Raw genomic sequence first — 16,792 nt, 5'->3', positions numbered from 1 at the left:
CAGCAGAATCATCCCGAGCATCAACATTGAGAACAACAAAACAAGCCCCTCTTCTCCCACCCATCCACGCACCCATCCACGCATCAAGTCCCTCAATCCCAGGACAGACTGTGTCTGGGCCTCCAGCCTCCAGTGAACTCACAGTCTCAATATCCATCCACATCAGAAGTCCACATCGCTGGCCTTTGTACGTAGAACATTGAACAGAGGCTGAGACTCTGGGCTGACCTCTAATTCTCCCCGCATCCCTGTCCCTAAAACCCAAGCTGATCATTAACTCCTTTCTCTGCCCCTAAAATGATGCTGATGAACTAGTTGACCTGCTAACCTGTTGGAAACACTTTTACTGTTCTAAGACATGCGCACAGTTTTTTGACCAGTATGATTGTGTAAAGCAAAATACTACAGTTGCCAAGAAAATTAAATGAAACAGTTTTGATGATTTCAAATCTTGTCCTTATTTCTTTTTCCATTGACGTTCTTTGATCTACTATTTCTGAATTCAAAATTGAAACCAATTTTATTTACTCAGAAACCAAAAGCATGCAACTACTAAGTAACCTGATGTTATTCTTTACCATTTTTCCTTTCATGCTGTTGCCTGTTCACTTGGATTTTTCCCTTCTTTTCTTACCATTTTTTTGCGATCATATTATTGAATATTGTCTTTTAAAGCCGGATATGTTACATACAATCATTCTACAAAACATTCTTTCAAAAGGTGTCTTGTTAAATGTGACTTTCTTTTGGTGTTTTCATCATAGCTGTTCTTGAATAACCAATAATTTCAAATTGCTAACTTTATCTCCCTGATGACTCATTATAAGACCATAAAACATAGGAGCAGAATTAGTTCAGTCGGCCCATCAAGTCTGCTTCACCTTTCCATCATAGCTGCTTTATTATCCCTCTTAACTCCATTCTCCTGCCTCCCCCCCCCCCAATAACCTTGAACCCCTCACAAATCAAGTACCTCTGCTTTAAACATTCCCAATAACTTGGCATCCACAGCTATCCGTGGCAATGAATTCACAGATTCACCACCTTCTGGCTGAAGAACTTACTCCTCATCTCAGTTCTAAAGGAAAGTCCTTCTGTTCTGAGGCTGTGCCAACTGGTCTTAGACACCCCATTTTAGGAAACATCCTCTCCATGCCCACTCTATCTGTGCCCTTCAATATTAAATTGGTTTCAATGAGATCCCTCCCTCATTCTTCTAAACTCCAGTGAGTAAAGGTCTAGAGCCATTGGTCACTGCTCATTCATTAACTCTTTCATTCCTGGGATAATTCTCGTGCATCTCCTTTGGGCTGTCTCCAATGCCAGCACAAATTTTTTTAGATATGCAGTCCAAAATTGCTCACAATACTTCTAGTCTGACCAATATCTTATAATGACTCAGCATTATATCCTTGCTTTTACATTCTAGCCCTCTTGAAATGTATGCTAACATAGGATGTGAACATATGGCCTTGATTAGTTTATGGTACCGATTATCCATCCCTCTCTGTTTGTGAACAATGATTTCCACTAGTAACTTTCTAGTCCCATAATGCAAGTTCTGCTATATTCTCACTGATTTCTTTCAGCATTTAGGCAAAATTAGGCTTAGCGGGATGAAGGAAAGCTTACTTCCTCAGCAGATGGTTTGAGGAACAAGAGAGATGAGACAAAATTTTGACAAAGGGTCTTATGGGTTGTGATTAAAAAATTGTGTTGGTAGCTAGAACATGTAATTCTCTGCCTTTAAGGGTGGTGGAAGCAATCCATTGGTATTTGCAGAAGGAAACTGGATATGCACTTGAAAGAAAGTATTTTGTAGGGCCGCAGGGAACGTGGAGGAACATATTGATGGTATTGCTCTAACATGAACAACATACAGTAGATTCTATTGGTCAAGTAGCCACCTTCAGAAACACAGCAATTCAGTGACACTGTATTGGTCCAGTCAGGCCCTGATACCTTATCCACCTTGTCTTCTAAGGATTATTCCCCTGTAGTCAGCTCCAACATTGCTTCACGTATTTCTCACTTCCATTATCATTTGTAACTGTTCATAATATTCCTGCATTTCCTTTGTACTTCATAAATGGACTGTGATTCTTTAACCTCAAGCTGTTCTACATTTTCCTTGCATCTTACCGTATATTCAGATGGTTTTGCTACCATTTAAATCCATATTGCATACTTTCCTGTTCCAATTCCAGCCAACTTTTCCTTGATTTCTTGTGAGTCCACAGATATGTGTTTCCACAGTTTCCACATATCTGTGGAATCCTACTTTAATTGTACACTTTTCTTTTAGTATTCAGATTAGTTTTCAGTGTAATTTTGAGCTCTGAGGTCCCCAGTTCTCATGATGAAAGCCTATTAATTTTGTTAGGGACTATTCTAGGATTATGAAATGTTGGATAGCATAGAAAATGAGAACCAGTCTTTAGGAAATAAATAATACTGTATACAATTTAACTTCCAACAGAAGAAAAGACAATAGATGAATGTTCCTACTATTAGCACATTCTTAAAAGTGTGTCCATATCACTTAAGGCGTAGTTCAGGACAGATCTGTTTTGTCACATAATCTTCATATTGGTTCTATATTGATGGAACTATTCAAAGGTTCAAAGTACATTTATTATGAAAGTATGTATGCAGTATACAACCCTGAGATTCATCTTCCCACAGACAGCCACAAAACACAGAAAAAAAACATGGAACCCATTCTAAGAAAATAAAACATCAAGCCACACCAACCCCCTACTCCACGCCCAAAAAAACATGCAAACAGCAGCAAAAAAACGAGTGAGAAACACAGAATATAAAACATGAAAATCAAAAGAGTCCAGACATATTCAATTAATCTTAGTGTTTGTTATCTGAAGGCCACCCCAATTCAAAATCGACCAAAATAGCAACAAAAAAGGAGTGACCTACAGAAACATTTCACAGCAGGAACTACAGAGTCCCATCCACAAACCGCGTTGATTAATCCTTGCCCAAGATGCAAGCCATCGTTCAACACTATAATGAACCAGCAATATTCTGGGTGTTTGGAGTTTGTACTAAGAGGCTTTGGAACAGATACCAGTAGTGGATTTTCAAAGGAGTCCAGCTAGTTGGGATGTGCTACCACCATAATTATGTAATTCCCTACATTTACCTCACTATATTCAAAATGTTAAAGTTAAGTAGGTGAATGTAGCAAAAGAGACTAGTTAATCATTCATTGCTCCCTTTGTGTTGAAAAAAATATAAAAATCGTGTTAGAAAAGTGAGATTCTCTTGTGCCACGTTCACAATAGACTGGATAAATCCATAACCGAAGCTTTTTCTCTTCATTTTGACCCTCCATCCACACTGCAATGGCGTTTTCCTCCACCAAAAACAGAGCTTTTCTAAAACACCCTCCAGGGTGTAAATTTGAAAATGCTGCTTGGGCAAAGTAGTATGGACAGGGTAAACGGAGAAATCTAAAAACACTGTCATGACGTGCCGGAACAGATGGTGGCGGCAGTACGGCATTTCATTGTTTTCTTGAACACAACCTAACAATTTCAGAACAGACGGCAACAAAACTAAAGCCAGAAGAGTTAGAAATGTACTCACCAAATACTTTGACCCATAACTTACTGAATAAATAAGTATACTCACTTTGCCCTGTTTTCTGGCCTTGCTTGTATGAAGGTGGTTTACCTATTTATGCAAGTACTTCTCTAACAATAGATGTGTAACATCCTACTGTAACATTGTATGGAAGTACAAGATAACACTGATGCAGACATGTTTTATACATTTAACAAGGTCCTTTATTAATGCAACAGAGTTAGTGCATTTATCAATGTTCATCATCAGCTGGGTCATACTGTCCGTGAACTCCCTGTCGGTTGCCTCCATACACTCCAGTGTTTGTGTTTTTCTTTAGTTTTATGTCCTCCTGAACGAGAGCCAACGGCTGTCCATCGTTTGCAATTTCCTTTTAAGTTTTTTCTAGTCTGTAACTGCACAAACGTGCACTTTCACGGTGAGATTCAACACCAAACATGTCGCTTGTTTTTTGTAGATGCGTACTGCGCATGCCCAGTAGGAAGAGGTTTTCCCAAATACCTGTTTTAATTTGGATGGAGGTATTTTCAAAAACGCTTGGTGTGGACGCCTATTGTTTTTACGCGAAACCGTCGTTTTCAAAATTATCCGGTCTAGTGTGGATGTAGCCTTGGATTCTCTTGGACTCATTCTCTATTGGAAGCTTACATGTGAATAAAGACTTATTTCCCAGTTACAGCTTCGTTAAGGCTCAGTTTAGATAGTCACAATAAATTCTGTTCTCATACTATATTTGGTGAAACATGCAGCGTTGGTCTTCTGTGTGATCAATTCATTATAAGATTATGTTGCTCTGTCAGTTGCATGTTGATTTGCTATTTAGTATTTATTTTTAATTTCAAAATTAAACTTTATTTAGAATAAAAATATTTACAAAGGAAGAAACAGTGTACAGATTCAACATTTAATAGTGATAACTTATTTTAAAAACCCATTGCTCGACCAAAGAGCAAAGATCTAACTGTGGACTTCAGAAAGGATAAGACAAGGGAGCATAAACCAATCCTCATAGAGGGATCAGAAGTGGAGTGCGCGAGCAATTTCAAGTTCCTGGATGTCAATTTCTCCAAGAACCTAACCTGGATGAAACATATTGATGCATCTATAGAGAAGGCAAGACAGCAGCTATACTTCATTCGAGGTTTGAGCAGATTTGGTTTGTCAACTGAAACACTCGAAAACTTCTACAAATGTATCATGGAGAGCATTCTGACTGGCTACATCACTGTCTGGTATGGGGGGAGGCAGGGCTACTGTACAAGATTCAAGTTCTTTACAGAAACTTGTAAAACTAGTCACCTCGACCATGGGTGCTGGCTTCCAAAGTTTCCAAGACATCTTCAAGGTGTGTTTTCTTAGGAAGGTGTTGTCAATCATTAAGGAATCCCACCATCCCAGACATGCCCTCTTCCCATTGTTACCATCAGGAAGGAGGTACAGAAACCTGAAGGCACACACTCAGCAATTCAAGAACAGCTTCTTCCCTTCTGCCATCCAATTTCTAAAAGGACATAGGACCCATGAACACTTTTCTCTACTTTTTTATTTCTTTTTTTGTTTACACTACGTATTTTTAACTTAAACATTTAATAGACAATATACATAGTGTAATTCAGTTTTTTCTCTATATTGATTTATCATATATTTCATTGTACTGCTGCCGTAAAGTTAATGAATTTCAGGATATACGCTGGTGATATTAAACCTGACTCTGATTCTGACCGTAACCACTTTATGTGTCCTCCTGGAGTGATATACCATCTCAGGGTTTGAGGGATTTCTCCACCTGACTCTGCTAAGCTGCAACTTTGCTACTTCTTTAATTCGGGTGTACCTGATGTGCTGCAACAATGACTTTTCTGCCTGATTCTTTAAATTCACATTAATTCCCTGGCTCGAAATGGTAGAATATAGGAGAATAGTTGAGTGAACAGATTGCCACCAAATGCACCAATTGCTCATTCTTGTAGTGCATGCGAGAAGACTGTATCTATAGTATTACATGAGGTGAAGGCATTGTTGGTTCCTGTTAATAATTTAGTCACCCTATTTCTGAGTTTGAACTCCAATTGCCTTATTTAAGATAAAAGGAAAAACAGATGTGCACACTTACACTTTTCCATGAAATTTGACCTATTTCTGAAGGGCTGACTAAAGTTTAATGCATCATAGAGCATAAAAGAGAGGCAAATTGCAGAAAACAAAACCTTATGGGTTATAGCTGAACTCATTATCTGTAAATAGCGAAATCAGAAATGAAAGTCTGGGGTTTTAATGTCACAGAGAATCTTTTTTATGAACCACTTGCAACAGTTTTGACAAATATCCATTTAAGAAGGTATTGCCATTGGGTCATTAATCACAGCTTAGCAGACCTATTTTGCTTCTTGTTTACCTACACATGCTGTGTAACACGAAATATAGTCAAGGAACTTTCAAAGGTTCAAATTTTGTTTAAATAAACTTGCTACAACCATAGTATTATGGTGAAAAGGGCTTAGAAATCATAATATGCTTCCGTTAAGGGTGATGTGAAATTATAGAGCTGTCCCTCATGTATGTCCTATATTTCTTTGTGAGACAGATATTGATGAGTGTGCTGAAGGCATCATACAGTGTCACAGACATGCCCGTTGTGTCAACCTACCGGGGTGGTACCACTGTGAATGCAGGACAGGTTACCATGACAATGGCAACTATTCATTCACCGGTGAGACCTGCATTGGTAAGTAATTAAACAAAACTGTCTTCATTTCAATGGGCATCTGCTCTCCTTATGTCTGGTGAAAATCTTCCTATCTTATAATTTCTGTGTTTTCTTTAAATTACTATTGGAATTGAGGAAAAATTGGAGAGAAGTATTGCTCTGCAAGAAAGGCATGCAATTCCGAATGAGTTTTAATAATTTTTCATTTTTGTTGCACTTGAATGTCATCCTGTGCTAGCTCAGCCTGCCAAAGGAATTTCAGTTTGTTCCTCTTTTATAAGATTATGATTGCACAGATTTAGTTTCAGCTTCAACAGATGCAAGGATGTGACTAGAGAGGTCCCAGCTACCGACCATTGCTAATACTCTGCTTCTCTGTACTAATATGAAAGGATTTGCTTACACCATATTAGAACTACCCAGGACAATTATGGCACAAATCTTGATGCTGCTAAAGCTTCCCTGTGGAATCAACTTCCAGCCATAGAAATTGTAATTAAAAACTGACTATTAAAAGAATCAGGTCCCATTTGAGCAGTGCTTTGAGAAGGGTGGTGATCAACACTGAAAATCGCTGAATAAAATATATTATTGTGGACAGAAGTTGCCATTCATTTGTAGACAATTGATTGATATGATTCCTGATGAAGGTACTGTTCTCATCAATCATTCTGCATAACTCCCATCATTAGGCACAGGAAGTTCATTAACCAGAACTGACAACATGCTCCACTTATGCTTTGAAAAGGCTATTATGTATTTGCTCCCTTTTGTTATTTTCTGGTTGCAAGAGTCTTTCAGAAAATATTTTCCCTACTTGCAGTGCACATTTAGGTAAAAATCACTGAAAGTTAGAGGTTTTAGTCCTGTTGAAAGTATCCTGACTGGTTGAAGCTCAAGTACACAGGAATGTAAGAAACTGCGAAGTGGTGGAATCTGCCACCACATCATGGGCATATGCCTCCCCACCACTCGTAGTGTCCATAGGAGTCACTGCCTCAAGAAGGCAACACCAATCATCAAAGAACCTCACCATCCAGACTTTGCCATCTTCTCACAGCTAACATGGGACAGAAGGTATAGAAGCCATTCTACCAAGTTCAAGAACTCAAACATTCGGTTCTTAAATTAACTGGCAAAACACTGAACATTACGGTTTAGCAATATTATGATCTCTTTGATCATTTTGCACTAACTTGAAATTATTTGTATTCTAATTGCAGTCTTCCTAATAAAAATTGTGTATTATTTATGTTATGTTTTTTACCCTGTGAATCTTGCATATATGATGTCATGTGCCTGTAATGCTCCTGCAAGTTTTTCATTTCACCTGTGGTTATATGGAATTGTGTGTATGACAATAAGCTCGACTTTGACCTATGCTCTGCGTTAGCACTGGAAAAATCTACACTGAGGATGAATAGAAAAGTTGGAGTCAGAGAAACTTGGGCGCTGAAGGGATGGTCTATACTTGAGTGTTAAATTGTGTTGTACGATGTCTGATCTGAAACAACATGTAAGCAATTTATTACCCACCGCATGGTATTTTTACTTGCAGGCCATTTGCAAATGTCTCTTCCCAATAGATTTCAAAAATTCACACTTCGGTAAAAGGATAAATTAGAATAAATCTCAAAAGTCAGCTGTATTGCAAGGACAAAATAGTTTTCCCGACAAATGTCTTTAATTGGACTGACTCTTCTATTGACATATTGTTTGCAGTATCTGTAGGTAGAGAAAAATATCTGAATCAATGATATCAATTATCTTCCTCTATCATCTTCCTCCTGTAAGTGGAAACCCTCTTCAGTAATAATTGTTCTCTACCTTCTATTCTTGCAGTATCTGTAATGAAACAAACCCTTATAATGTCTATTGAATCTGTTTTCTGTTTGTTCAGATGGTGTTGAGATTTGAGGATATCCAAAATTAAGAAAAAAAACTAAACCATAAATGGTGTTAAAACACACCAGCCCAGCAACCATCTGTGGAAAGAGAAGCAGTTATTATGCAAAGTGGTGTCTCATTCTGATTAAGGGTCTTTGACTTGAAACAGTAAGTGTTTTTCTTTCACAAACAGGAAAAAATCTGCAGGTGCTGGAAATCCAAGCAACACGCACAAAATGCTGGAGGAACTCAGCAAACGAGGCAGCATCTACGGATAAAAGTAACAAAACGTCGACTGTACTTTTTTCCATAGAGGTTGCCTGGCCCGCTGAGTACCTCCAGCATTTTGTGTGTGTTGTAACCTTTTTCTTTCGTCAGGTGATGCCTAATCTGTTTAATTTTACCAGCATTCTCTAATTTTATTACTATTTCATATTTCCTTCATCTGCAGTTTTACTTTTCATTTATAGATGATCTCTACTGGTTTTGTTTCTTGAATCTCAGATGATGCACTCAAACGCTGAGTTGCAATATTATTATTAATCTGTAGGGTTTAAATGTGTGGCTGTCAGATGTTAGAGACATTCAAGTATTTGCTTGTTGGATGACAGATCTCAGTAACCAACTGCAGAGCTGTGCCTTCACTAGAATGACACCTAAGGATTTTTTCTTATTCTGTTTGAGTTCTGAAAGGACAGGAACTCACAAACATAAGAAAATGTATGAAAGATGGTGACAAGAAGCCCATCCATCATGACCTGTGCAACTGGGATGTCTTGAGTATCACAATAATGACAGCCCCCATTGTTCTTGAGAGCACTGTTTTTTACTGTCCCCAGTTCTATTCTGGTGTGTCTTCTGTTAACAATAATAAAAACCTCTGAGAACCCCAAACAGCTCAGGTAACATCTGTCAAGTGAATGCAAGCATTCTGAAGTGTCATGAAAACATAACTCTTTGAATTTAATCAGCGGGTGAGGTCTCCACAAGAGGGAAACACCGAGTCAGATTTCCAGCAGACTGGAAAAAGGAAGAGAACTAACAAATGTTAAATTGCAGAGAAAGTGAGACAAGGAAAAAGTGACAGAAGAGTGAGATGAGAGCAGATGGGAATGGCGAAGGATAAACTGGTATGATAGTGTAATGATGGTCAGAAAACTGGTAGAAAAACAAAGGCGGACTTACTGGAGGTGAAAATGGGAACAGAGAAATCAATAGCTGTTCTCAGTATCATTCATTCATTTATAAACTTGTTTATCTATCTATTTATTTTGGAAGGCAGGATGGAGATACCTCTCTAGCAAAGGAGGTGTAAGGCATTCTTTCCCACTGCTAGCCTGCAAGGTTACCCTTGGACAAGGTGTAGCACTTGCTTAGCCCCCCAGTCAGGGTTACATGAAGCCATGGGAGCAGGTGGTGGATGGCCGTATGAGCAGTTGGTGCATATCACAAGTCCTAGTGACACCAGGGAGATAATCTCTCAAGAGTATTGATAATGCCAGGGGTCACCTGTCTTGTAAAGACATCGCCCAGAAGAAGGCAATGGCAAACCACTTCTGCAGAAAAATTTGCAAAGGGCAATAATGGTCATGGAAAGACCATGATCGCCTATGTTGTACAATGTGGCATATAATGAATGAATGATCTATTTATTTATCCATCTATTTATTTAATTTATCCATTTTCTATTTATTTATTCATGTATATACTTGCACTGTTTGTCCTCTTTTGCACATTGATTGTCAGCCTTTGTCTGTAGTTCTTCATCAAAAAGTATTGTATTTCTTTGTTTTCCTGTGAATGCCTGCAAGAAGTGAATCTCAGAGTGATATATGGTGATATATACATGATTTTCACTTTCAACTTTGAGGTTGTTGAATCTAGGTATCTAGGTTGAGACGAAAGCTTCAAATGGCAAATTTTCCTGAACAAGCGATAAAGTACTTATCAAATATTGAGGAAGTGTTAATGTTTGTTTCAACAAATGGAATGCAGTAATTGTTGGAAATTCTTATTGGATCAGGCAGTAAAACTGAAAACAGAACTTCAGATTTATGGCATTTCACCAGGTTTTGCAGGTTAAGTGCATTGAAAAGGAATAGAAACAAGAGAAAAGGCAGGTAAGAGGGTAATGAAATACAGAAAGACACAAAACAAATTGCCCGCTAAACTACAGAAGGAAAGAATAGAAGAGGGTTCATTTGAAGAAATTTGAATAATTGGTAACAAACAATACCAATTTAAGGAACATAATCAAAAGTTTTGAGTCTTGATTGTGAAGAGATGCCAATGGGCAGTCAGCCTTTACTGTACATGTTAATCCATGAACTGGAATTCAAAAGCAGAAGAAATAGACCATAAGACCATAAGACACAGGAGCTGATTTAGACCCTTTGGCCCATTGAGTCTGCTTTGCTGTTCAATCATGGCTGATCCTTTTTTTTCTCCTCCTTAACATCAATTCCCAGCCTTCTCCCTGTAACCTTTGGTGCCATGTCCAGTCAAGTACCAATCACTCTCTGCCTTAAATACACCCAACAACTTGGCCTCCACAATTGCATGTGGCAACAAATTCCACAAATTCACCACCCTTTGGCTAAGGAAATTTCTCTGCATCTCTGTTTTGAAAAGGAGCCCCTCTATCCTGAGGCTGTGCCCTCTTGTCCTAGACTCTTCCACCATGGGAAACAACCTTTCCACGTCTACTCTGTCTAGGCCTTTCAACATTCAAAAGGATTCAATGAGATCTCCCCTCATCCTTCTGAATTCCAGTGAGTACAGACCCAGAGCCATCAAATGTTCCTCACATGATAACCCTTTCATTCCTGGAATCATCCTTGTGAACGTCCTCTGGACTCTCTCCAATGCTAACACATCTTTTCTAAGATGAGGGGCCCAAAACAGTTCACAATACTCAAGATGAGGCCTCACCAGTGCCTTATAAAGCCTCAGCATCACATCCTTGCTCTTGTATTCTAGACCTCTTGAAATGAATCCTGCAAGTTAACCTTTAGGGTGTTCTGCACAAGGGCTCCCAAGTCCCTTTGCATCTCAGATTTTGGAATTTTCTCCCTGTTTAGAAAATAGTCTGCACATTTATTTCTACTACCAAAGTGCCTGACCATGCATTTTCCATCATTATATTTCATTTGCCACTTTCTTGCCCATTGTCCTAATCTGTCTAAGTCCTTCTGAATCCTACCTGTTTCCTCAACACTACCTGCCCCTCTTTGTATCATCTAAAAACTTGGTGACAGAGTAATCTATTCTATCATCTAAGTCATTTATATGTAGCATAAAAAGAAGTGGTCCAAACACCGACCCCTGTAGAACATCACTAGTCACTGGCAGCTAACCAGAAAAGGATCCTCTCATTCCCATTCACTGCCTCCTACCAATCAGCCAATGCTCTAACCATGTTAGTAATTTTCCTGTAATACCACGGGCTCTTAACTTGGTAAGCAGTCTCATGTGTGGCACCTTGTCAAAGGCCTTCTGAAAATCCAAATTTACAACATCCACTGCATCCCCTTTATCTGTCCTACTTGTAATCTCCTCAAAGAATACCAACTGGTTTGTCAGGCAGGATTTTCCCTGAAGGAGATGCTAAAAAGGAATTTGCTGTAATTATTTCTACATTGATACATAAAGTCAAAAATTTACCCCAGAAAGCATGAGAATAACTGAAGGGGAAGTATGTGTACAATGGCAAGCATAGGTAACTGGCAAAATCCCTTGGAAACTGACTATTGAAACCAGCTATCTGTCCTCATGGGATCAATCTATCCTGGTGCGCTGTTGTGTCTGAAGTGGTGACCCCACTCCATGTCTCAACCCACACCTCTCCCATCACTTCCAGAAACATCAGCAGCAAATACTGGAAAGGAAATAAAAGGCATTTCAATTCTGAAGCTGTTAAAGTCCATTTGTTGTTGGGAATAGATTATAGAGAGGTATAGCAAATAAAAAGAAATGGATGGGTATGTAAAAGTCCAGAAGCTAAATCATTTGTCTTTTATTTCTTTACCATTACCTTTTCATTTAATTTGAATGGCTCAGTCTATGTGAAGAGCAATAACTCCTCCCATCTTCCATGACAGGTAACATAGAGCACACAGTGAGGAATTAACTTGTGCCTTTAAGGTACAAGACCGTGAATGTGATTTTTTTAAAACGTTTTAATCCATTATTAAATCATATGTGGCACTATTTTCACATACAACATTAACTGCTTGGAACTTGTGGCTTATAATTGACATTCACCTGAAAGACTGAAGTGAAGTCAAACTGTTTTAATGAGTTTTCCTGATTCCCGCTGCAGCAATACTTTGAATTGGTGAAAGTAAATATACCCTACAGTATATGAAAAGTCTTTAAGCGTTTTAACTATTTTCGATTGAAGATAAAAGCAAGACAGATTTATATGATATCCTTCATGATATCAAGGGCTCCCCAGTAATGCTGCAATAGATGGAAATCTTCCTTAGGTATAATACTAATAGTAATGATGATGGTGATGATAATAACAATAAAAATAAAATTCCCACAACATCTGATGAAGTATTGGCATAATATAATCATCCTATGTATTAACAGCCAAAAAAAAAAACAAAATTTGTTATCAGAATAAACCAAGCCATTTTCCAGGGGTGACTCTTCAAGCCCATTTTGGTTTGGTGTAGCTTTAAACCTGCTCTCTAACCTACTGAATCGGGAGAAGCAAAGGTTTACAACAAGGCAGATTGGGAGGTCAAGAATTCAGGAGCTCGGTAGGCAATGCTGTTGTGTAAGAAACACAACAGTGAGTCACTTCACAACAAACTCTTGCAAGTGTGAACCCGATTGTGTTACATGTGGCCAGTGTTTGTAAAAGCAGTGAGCAGCAGCCTGCTGCCACTTGGTAAACAGATTCCAGATTTAGAAAGAGGTGCTGCAAGACTAGTGTGAGCTGAGCAGTGAATGTCATGCAACAGTCAGCCTGCTGAGCTACTGGATTCCAGAGCCCAGCATTGTCACAATTACTTATAATTGCACTAGGGATCTGCATTCGCCTTCCAATGCCAGCCAAACCCAGTGCTGAATTGTCATCTTTTTTGACTTGAATGGGAATTCATGATTTAAATATCGGAAGGAATAAAGTGAGTTAATTATAATTGTTTTTATTCTATTTTTATGTTTTATGTACTTTTAATTGAATTGTTTTTTAAAAAAATATAACTTCTTTTACTTTAGTAATTTTAATATCCCTGAACATCTGAGAAGCAGAGATGTTTAAGAACGCTTAAAAGAGTTACCAGCCACATATCAAAAGGTGTCAGAGTTGTCCTCACTTGTACGTTATCTGGGGCTTTGCCACCACTGATGCTTCACTGCACTTCTCTGTCAGTATTGAAGGGACAGCGTGCCTGGGCATCTGCATCCTACGTGGCTGTGAGAATGGTAGTGAGTTTGGGTAAAAGGGTGCAATTGGGTTGATTCACCCAATGTCAAAAGTCAAAGTCAAAGCAAATTTATCATTAAAGTGCATGTATATCACCATATACTACCCTGAGATTCAATCCCTTGTAGGCATTCACAGTAGAACAAAGAAGTACAGATCAATGTAAAGCTACACTAAAGACATCCAGTGGGATGACACTTCACCTGTGAGTCTATTGGGGACATCTACTGTGTCCGGTGCTCCCATTGTAGCCACCTGTATATCAATGAGACATGACGTAGATTGGGAGAACACTTCGTCAAGCACCTACTAGAAGAAGCGAGATCTCCCAGTGGCCATTAACTTTGTTTCCACTTCCCATTCCCATTCCAATATGTAAGTCCATGACCTCCTCTACTGTCACGATGAGGCCACACACAGGTTGGAGGAACAACACCTTATATTCTGTCTGGGTAGCCTCCAACCTGATGGCATGTACATTGATTTCTTGAACATCTGATAATGCCCCCCACCCCCCACCCCCCCCTTCTCCTTCACCATTCCCATTCTTCTACCTGAAGGAGAAATCAAAGTGATCCATCAAAATATCATCCTGTTGCTTGTTTACAAACTATATAAAGTCCAAAGTGAGATAACATTTACTGAGGGGAATGGCCATGGGGGTGCTCTCTACTATCTGAGCTCTTCCCATCCCTTTCCTGACCGTCAGCCACTTACCTAAGTCCTGTGCCTCGGGGTGACTAACTTCTTGTAGCTGCTATCTATCTCCTGCTGACTTTCCCTAATAAGCTGTAGGTCATCAAGCCGCAGCTCCAGATCCCTAATGCGGTCTCTCAGAAGCTGCATCTCAGTGCACCTGGTGCAGATGTAGCCATCTGGGAGACTGGAAGATTCCCAGGGTTCCCACATCTGACACCCATAACAAAGTACTAACCCTACAGACATGCTCTCTATTCCTTCAAATAAAATGCAAGGGGAAAAAAAAACACTGTTTACCTACCCACCTACCTTGCCGAAGCCCGAATGAGCCAAAGCCCTACCACTCTGCCTCAGACTACTCCGTCGATAACTGCTCCTTTGATGACCTCCCCACTAGTCAGTGTCTCCCTTATATGCCTGAAGCTTCAGTTCTGCAACTCACGATTGGTGTGCTGATTGTAGCTGAGTTCCCGTGAAGCTTTCCCCTTTTAAACTTCGCTCCTGGACCCGTGTACCGCCTCCTCTCCCGGAGCTCTCCAACTGATGATTGGTACGCTTTAAACCTGCTCGCTAAATTGGGTATCAAATCAGAAATAACAAAATGAGTTATACCTTGACACACCTTCTATACATGAATGATTTATAATTATATACTTCTTCATTAGTAAAGCTAAAGCAATTAAATTCAAATGGTGGAGCTATTTTCTAAAGATATAGACATGAACTTTAGACTAAAGTGCAGAACATTAAACATGAAAAGAGGTACAACAGAACTAATAGAATACAAAGCAGAGCAGCAGAATACAATACAACAGATGGATAGATATGAAATATACACAGTAAGAAGCTGGGATATTAACAAGCAAAGAAAATAGATTGCAGTGTGATAAAGGAAAACCTTCCAACAACTTTACTTCAAGGCTTCAGAAAATCTCCAAGTAGAGCTCAGCAGAAAAAATATAACAAGGCAATAAACATTTTCACTATCCCCATATTCTTTTGGCACAATATATTGGTCCAAACCGATCTGGAAATTTTAAAAAGAAAAATAAGAACTGAAATGACGATTTTTAGAAAACACAATGTACACTCAAACTCACAGATTAATACTACCTAGGACATAATGAGGAAGAGGAATATCAGACATAAAAAAATTTACTCAACAGTCAGATAAAACTTCAGAATCAGAATCAGGTTTAATGTCGCCGGCATATGTCGTGAAAGTTGTTAACTTCTAAGGATATATTTTCATCAGTGAAACCAGGGTTCAGCGCTCCATGCGAATATATGCAATTCTGATAAGAAGTACACAGCACTAAACTTAGATAAGGCCACAGCACAGAAAAGTGAAGACTATCACTATTGAGGAAAAAGTATGGAAGATATTCCCACTACCTGAGCAGACTAGATGTTGACAAGGAAGCGTCGAATGATCAAAAATACCTAATAAAAGACTGAGAAATTCAAGGTGATAAATGCAGAAAATGCCAAGAGAAACCAGAAACATTCCAACACATTATTGTGTTTTTAAGCTCATCAGTGGGAGGTGGTGCTTTAGCACTGCTGGCCCACCACCTCGAGGGAGTCTTGATCATAAGCGGGCCGAAACTCCTGAAGACAGGTGGCAGATCAACTGATGATAGCACAGGACCGATAACATCTTAGTCCACGTGTATTTTCAATTCTTGGATCCTGCAGCAGTTTAACTCAATCTGTTTAACTACACAGGCACAATCAAGTGGCAAACATTGTTCACCAAAATGTTGCTTTAAAATACAAATTCATAAAAGGAACAACACCTTACTATATATACAAGCCTGATCCAGTTTTAGAGTCAAAGACCCACAAATTATATTACGACCAAATGGTTAATACAGATATGACAATCCATAATATCCGTCCAGATATTATGATACAGGATAAACGAGAATGAACAGATCACTTAATAGATATAGCCATTCCAAACACACAAAACACAAAGAAAACAACAAGTGAAAAACACTAATAAGAAAAACACCAGTAAGTAAATAAATATACTGAATGAAAAGAGGAAATTGAAAGAGTATGGAACATGAACAGGGTATACATTGTCCCAATTGTACTATCTACATCTGGTAGCATCCAAAAGTTACGACACAAGAGCATTAAACGATTAGCCATATCTATGTAAATCTCCAGAAAGCCACAGTACTAAACACCACTAGAACAGTCTGAAAGTTCCTCACAATTGAGGAATGAGCATGCTTGGCTATGCCCGTACCTCAAGTTTTACCAGCTTGAGCTGAGAAAATTTTCTTAATCATCGTCATCATAATAATAATACAGATTGATTGCCCCTTATCCAAAATGCCGGAAGTGTTTCGGATTTCATGTTTTTTTGGATTTTGGAATATATAATGAAGTAGCTTGGAATCATCATCATTTCCGACTCTGAATTTATGTGCTACCAGTAATTA

General features: G+C 38.8%; 1 protein-coding gene across 6 annotated transcripts in view; it reads left to right on the top strand.

Moving 5' to 3' along the window:
* LOC140729684 (protein kinase C-binding protein NELL1-like) overlaps positions 1-16,792 on the top strand; it is a 915,540-nt gene that overhangs the window by 798,704 nt on the left and 100,044 nt on the right. For 5 of the 6 annotated variants that reach the window (XM_073049741.1, XM_073049746.1, XM_073049743.1 and 2 more), the window contains one exon: positions 6,188-6,328. The exons of the other annotated variant lie outside the window; for it this stretch is intronic. In XM_073049741.1, coding sequence (XP_072905842.1) covers positions 6,188-6,328 — 141 coding nt within the window. The remainder of the gene's footprint in view (positions 1-6,187; positions 6,329-16,792) is intronic. 6 annotated transcript variants of the gene reach the window in all.

Source organism: Hemitrygon akajei, chromosome 6 (assembly GCF_048418815.1).
Source record: "Hemitrygon akajei chromosome 6, sHemAka1.3, whole genome shotgun sequence".
In the NCBI taxonomy this organism is placed as follows: Eukaryota; Metazoa; Chordata; class Chondrichthyes; order Myliobatiformes; family Dasyatidae; genus Hemitrygon; species Hemitrygon akajei.
The sequence above is the reverse complement of the archived record's forward strand: the minus strand, read 5'-3'. Positions and strand labels throughout refer to the sequence as shown.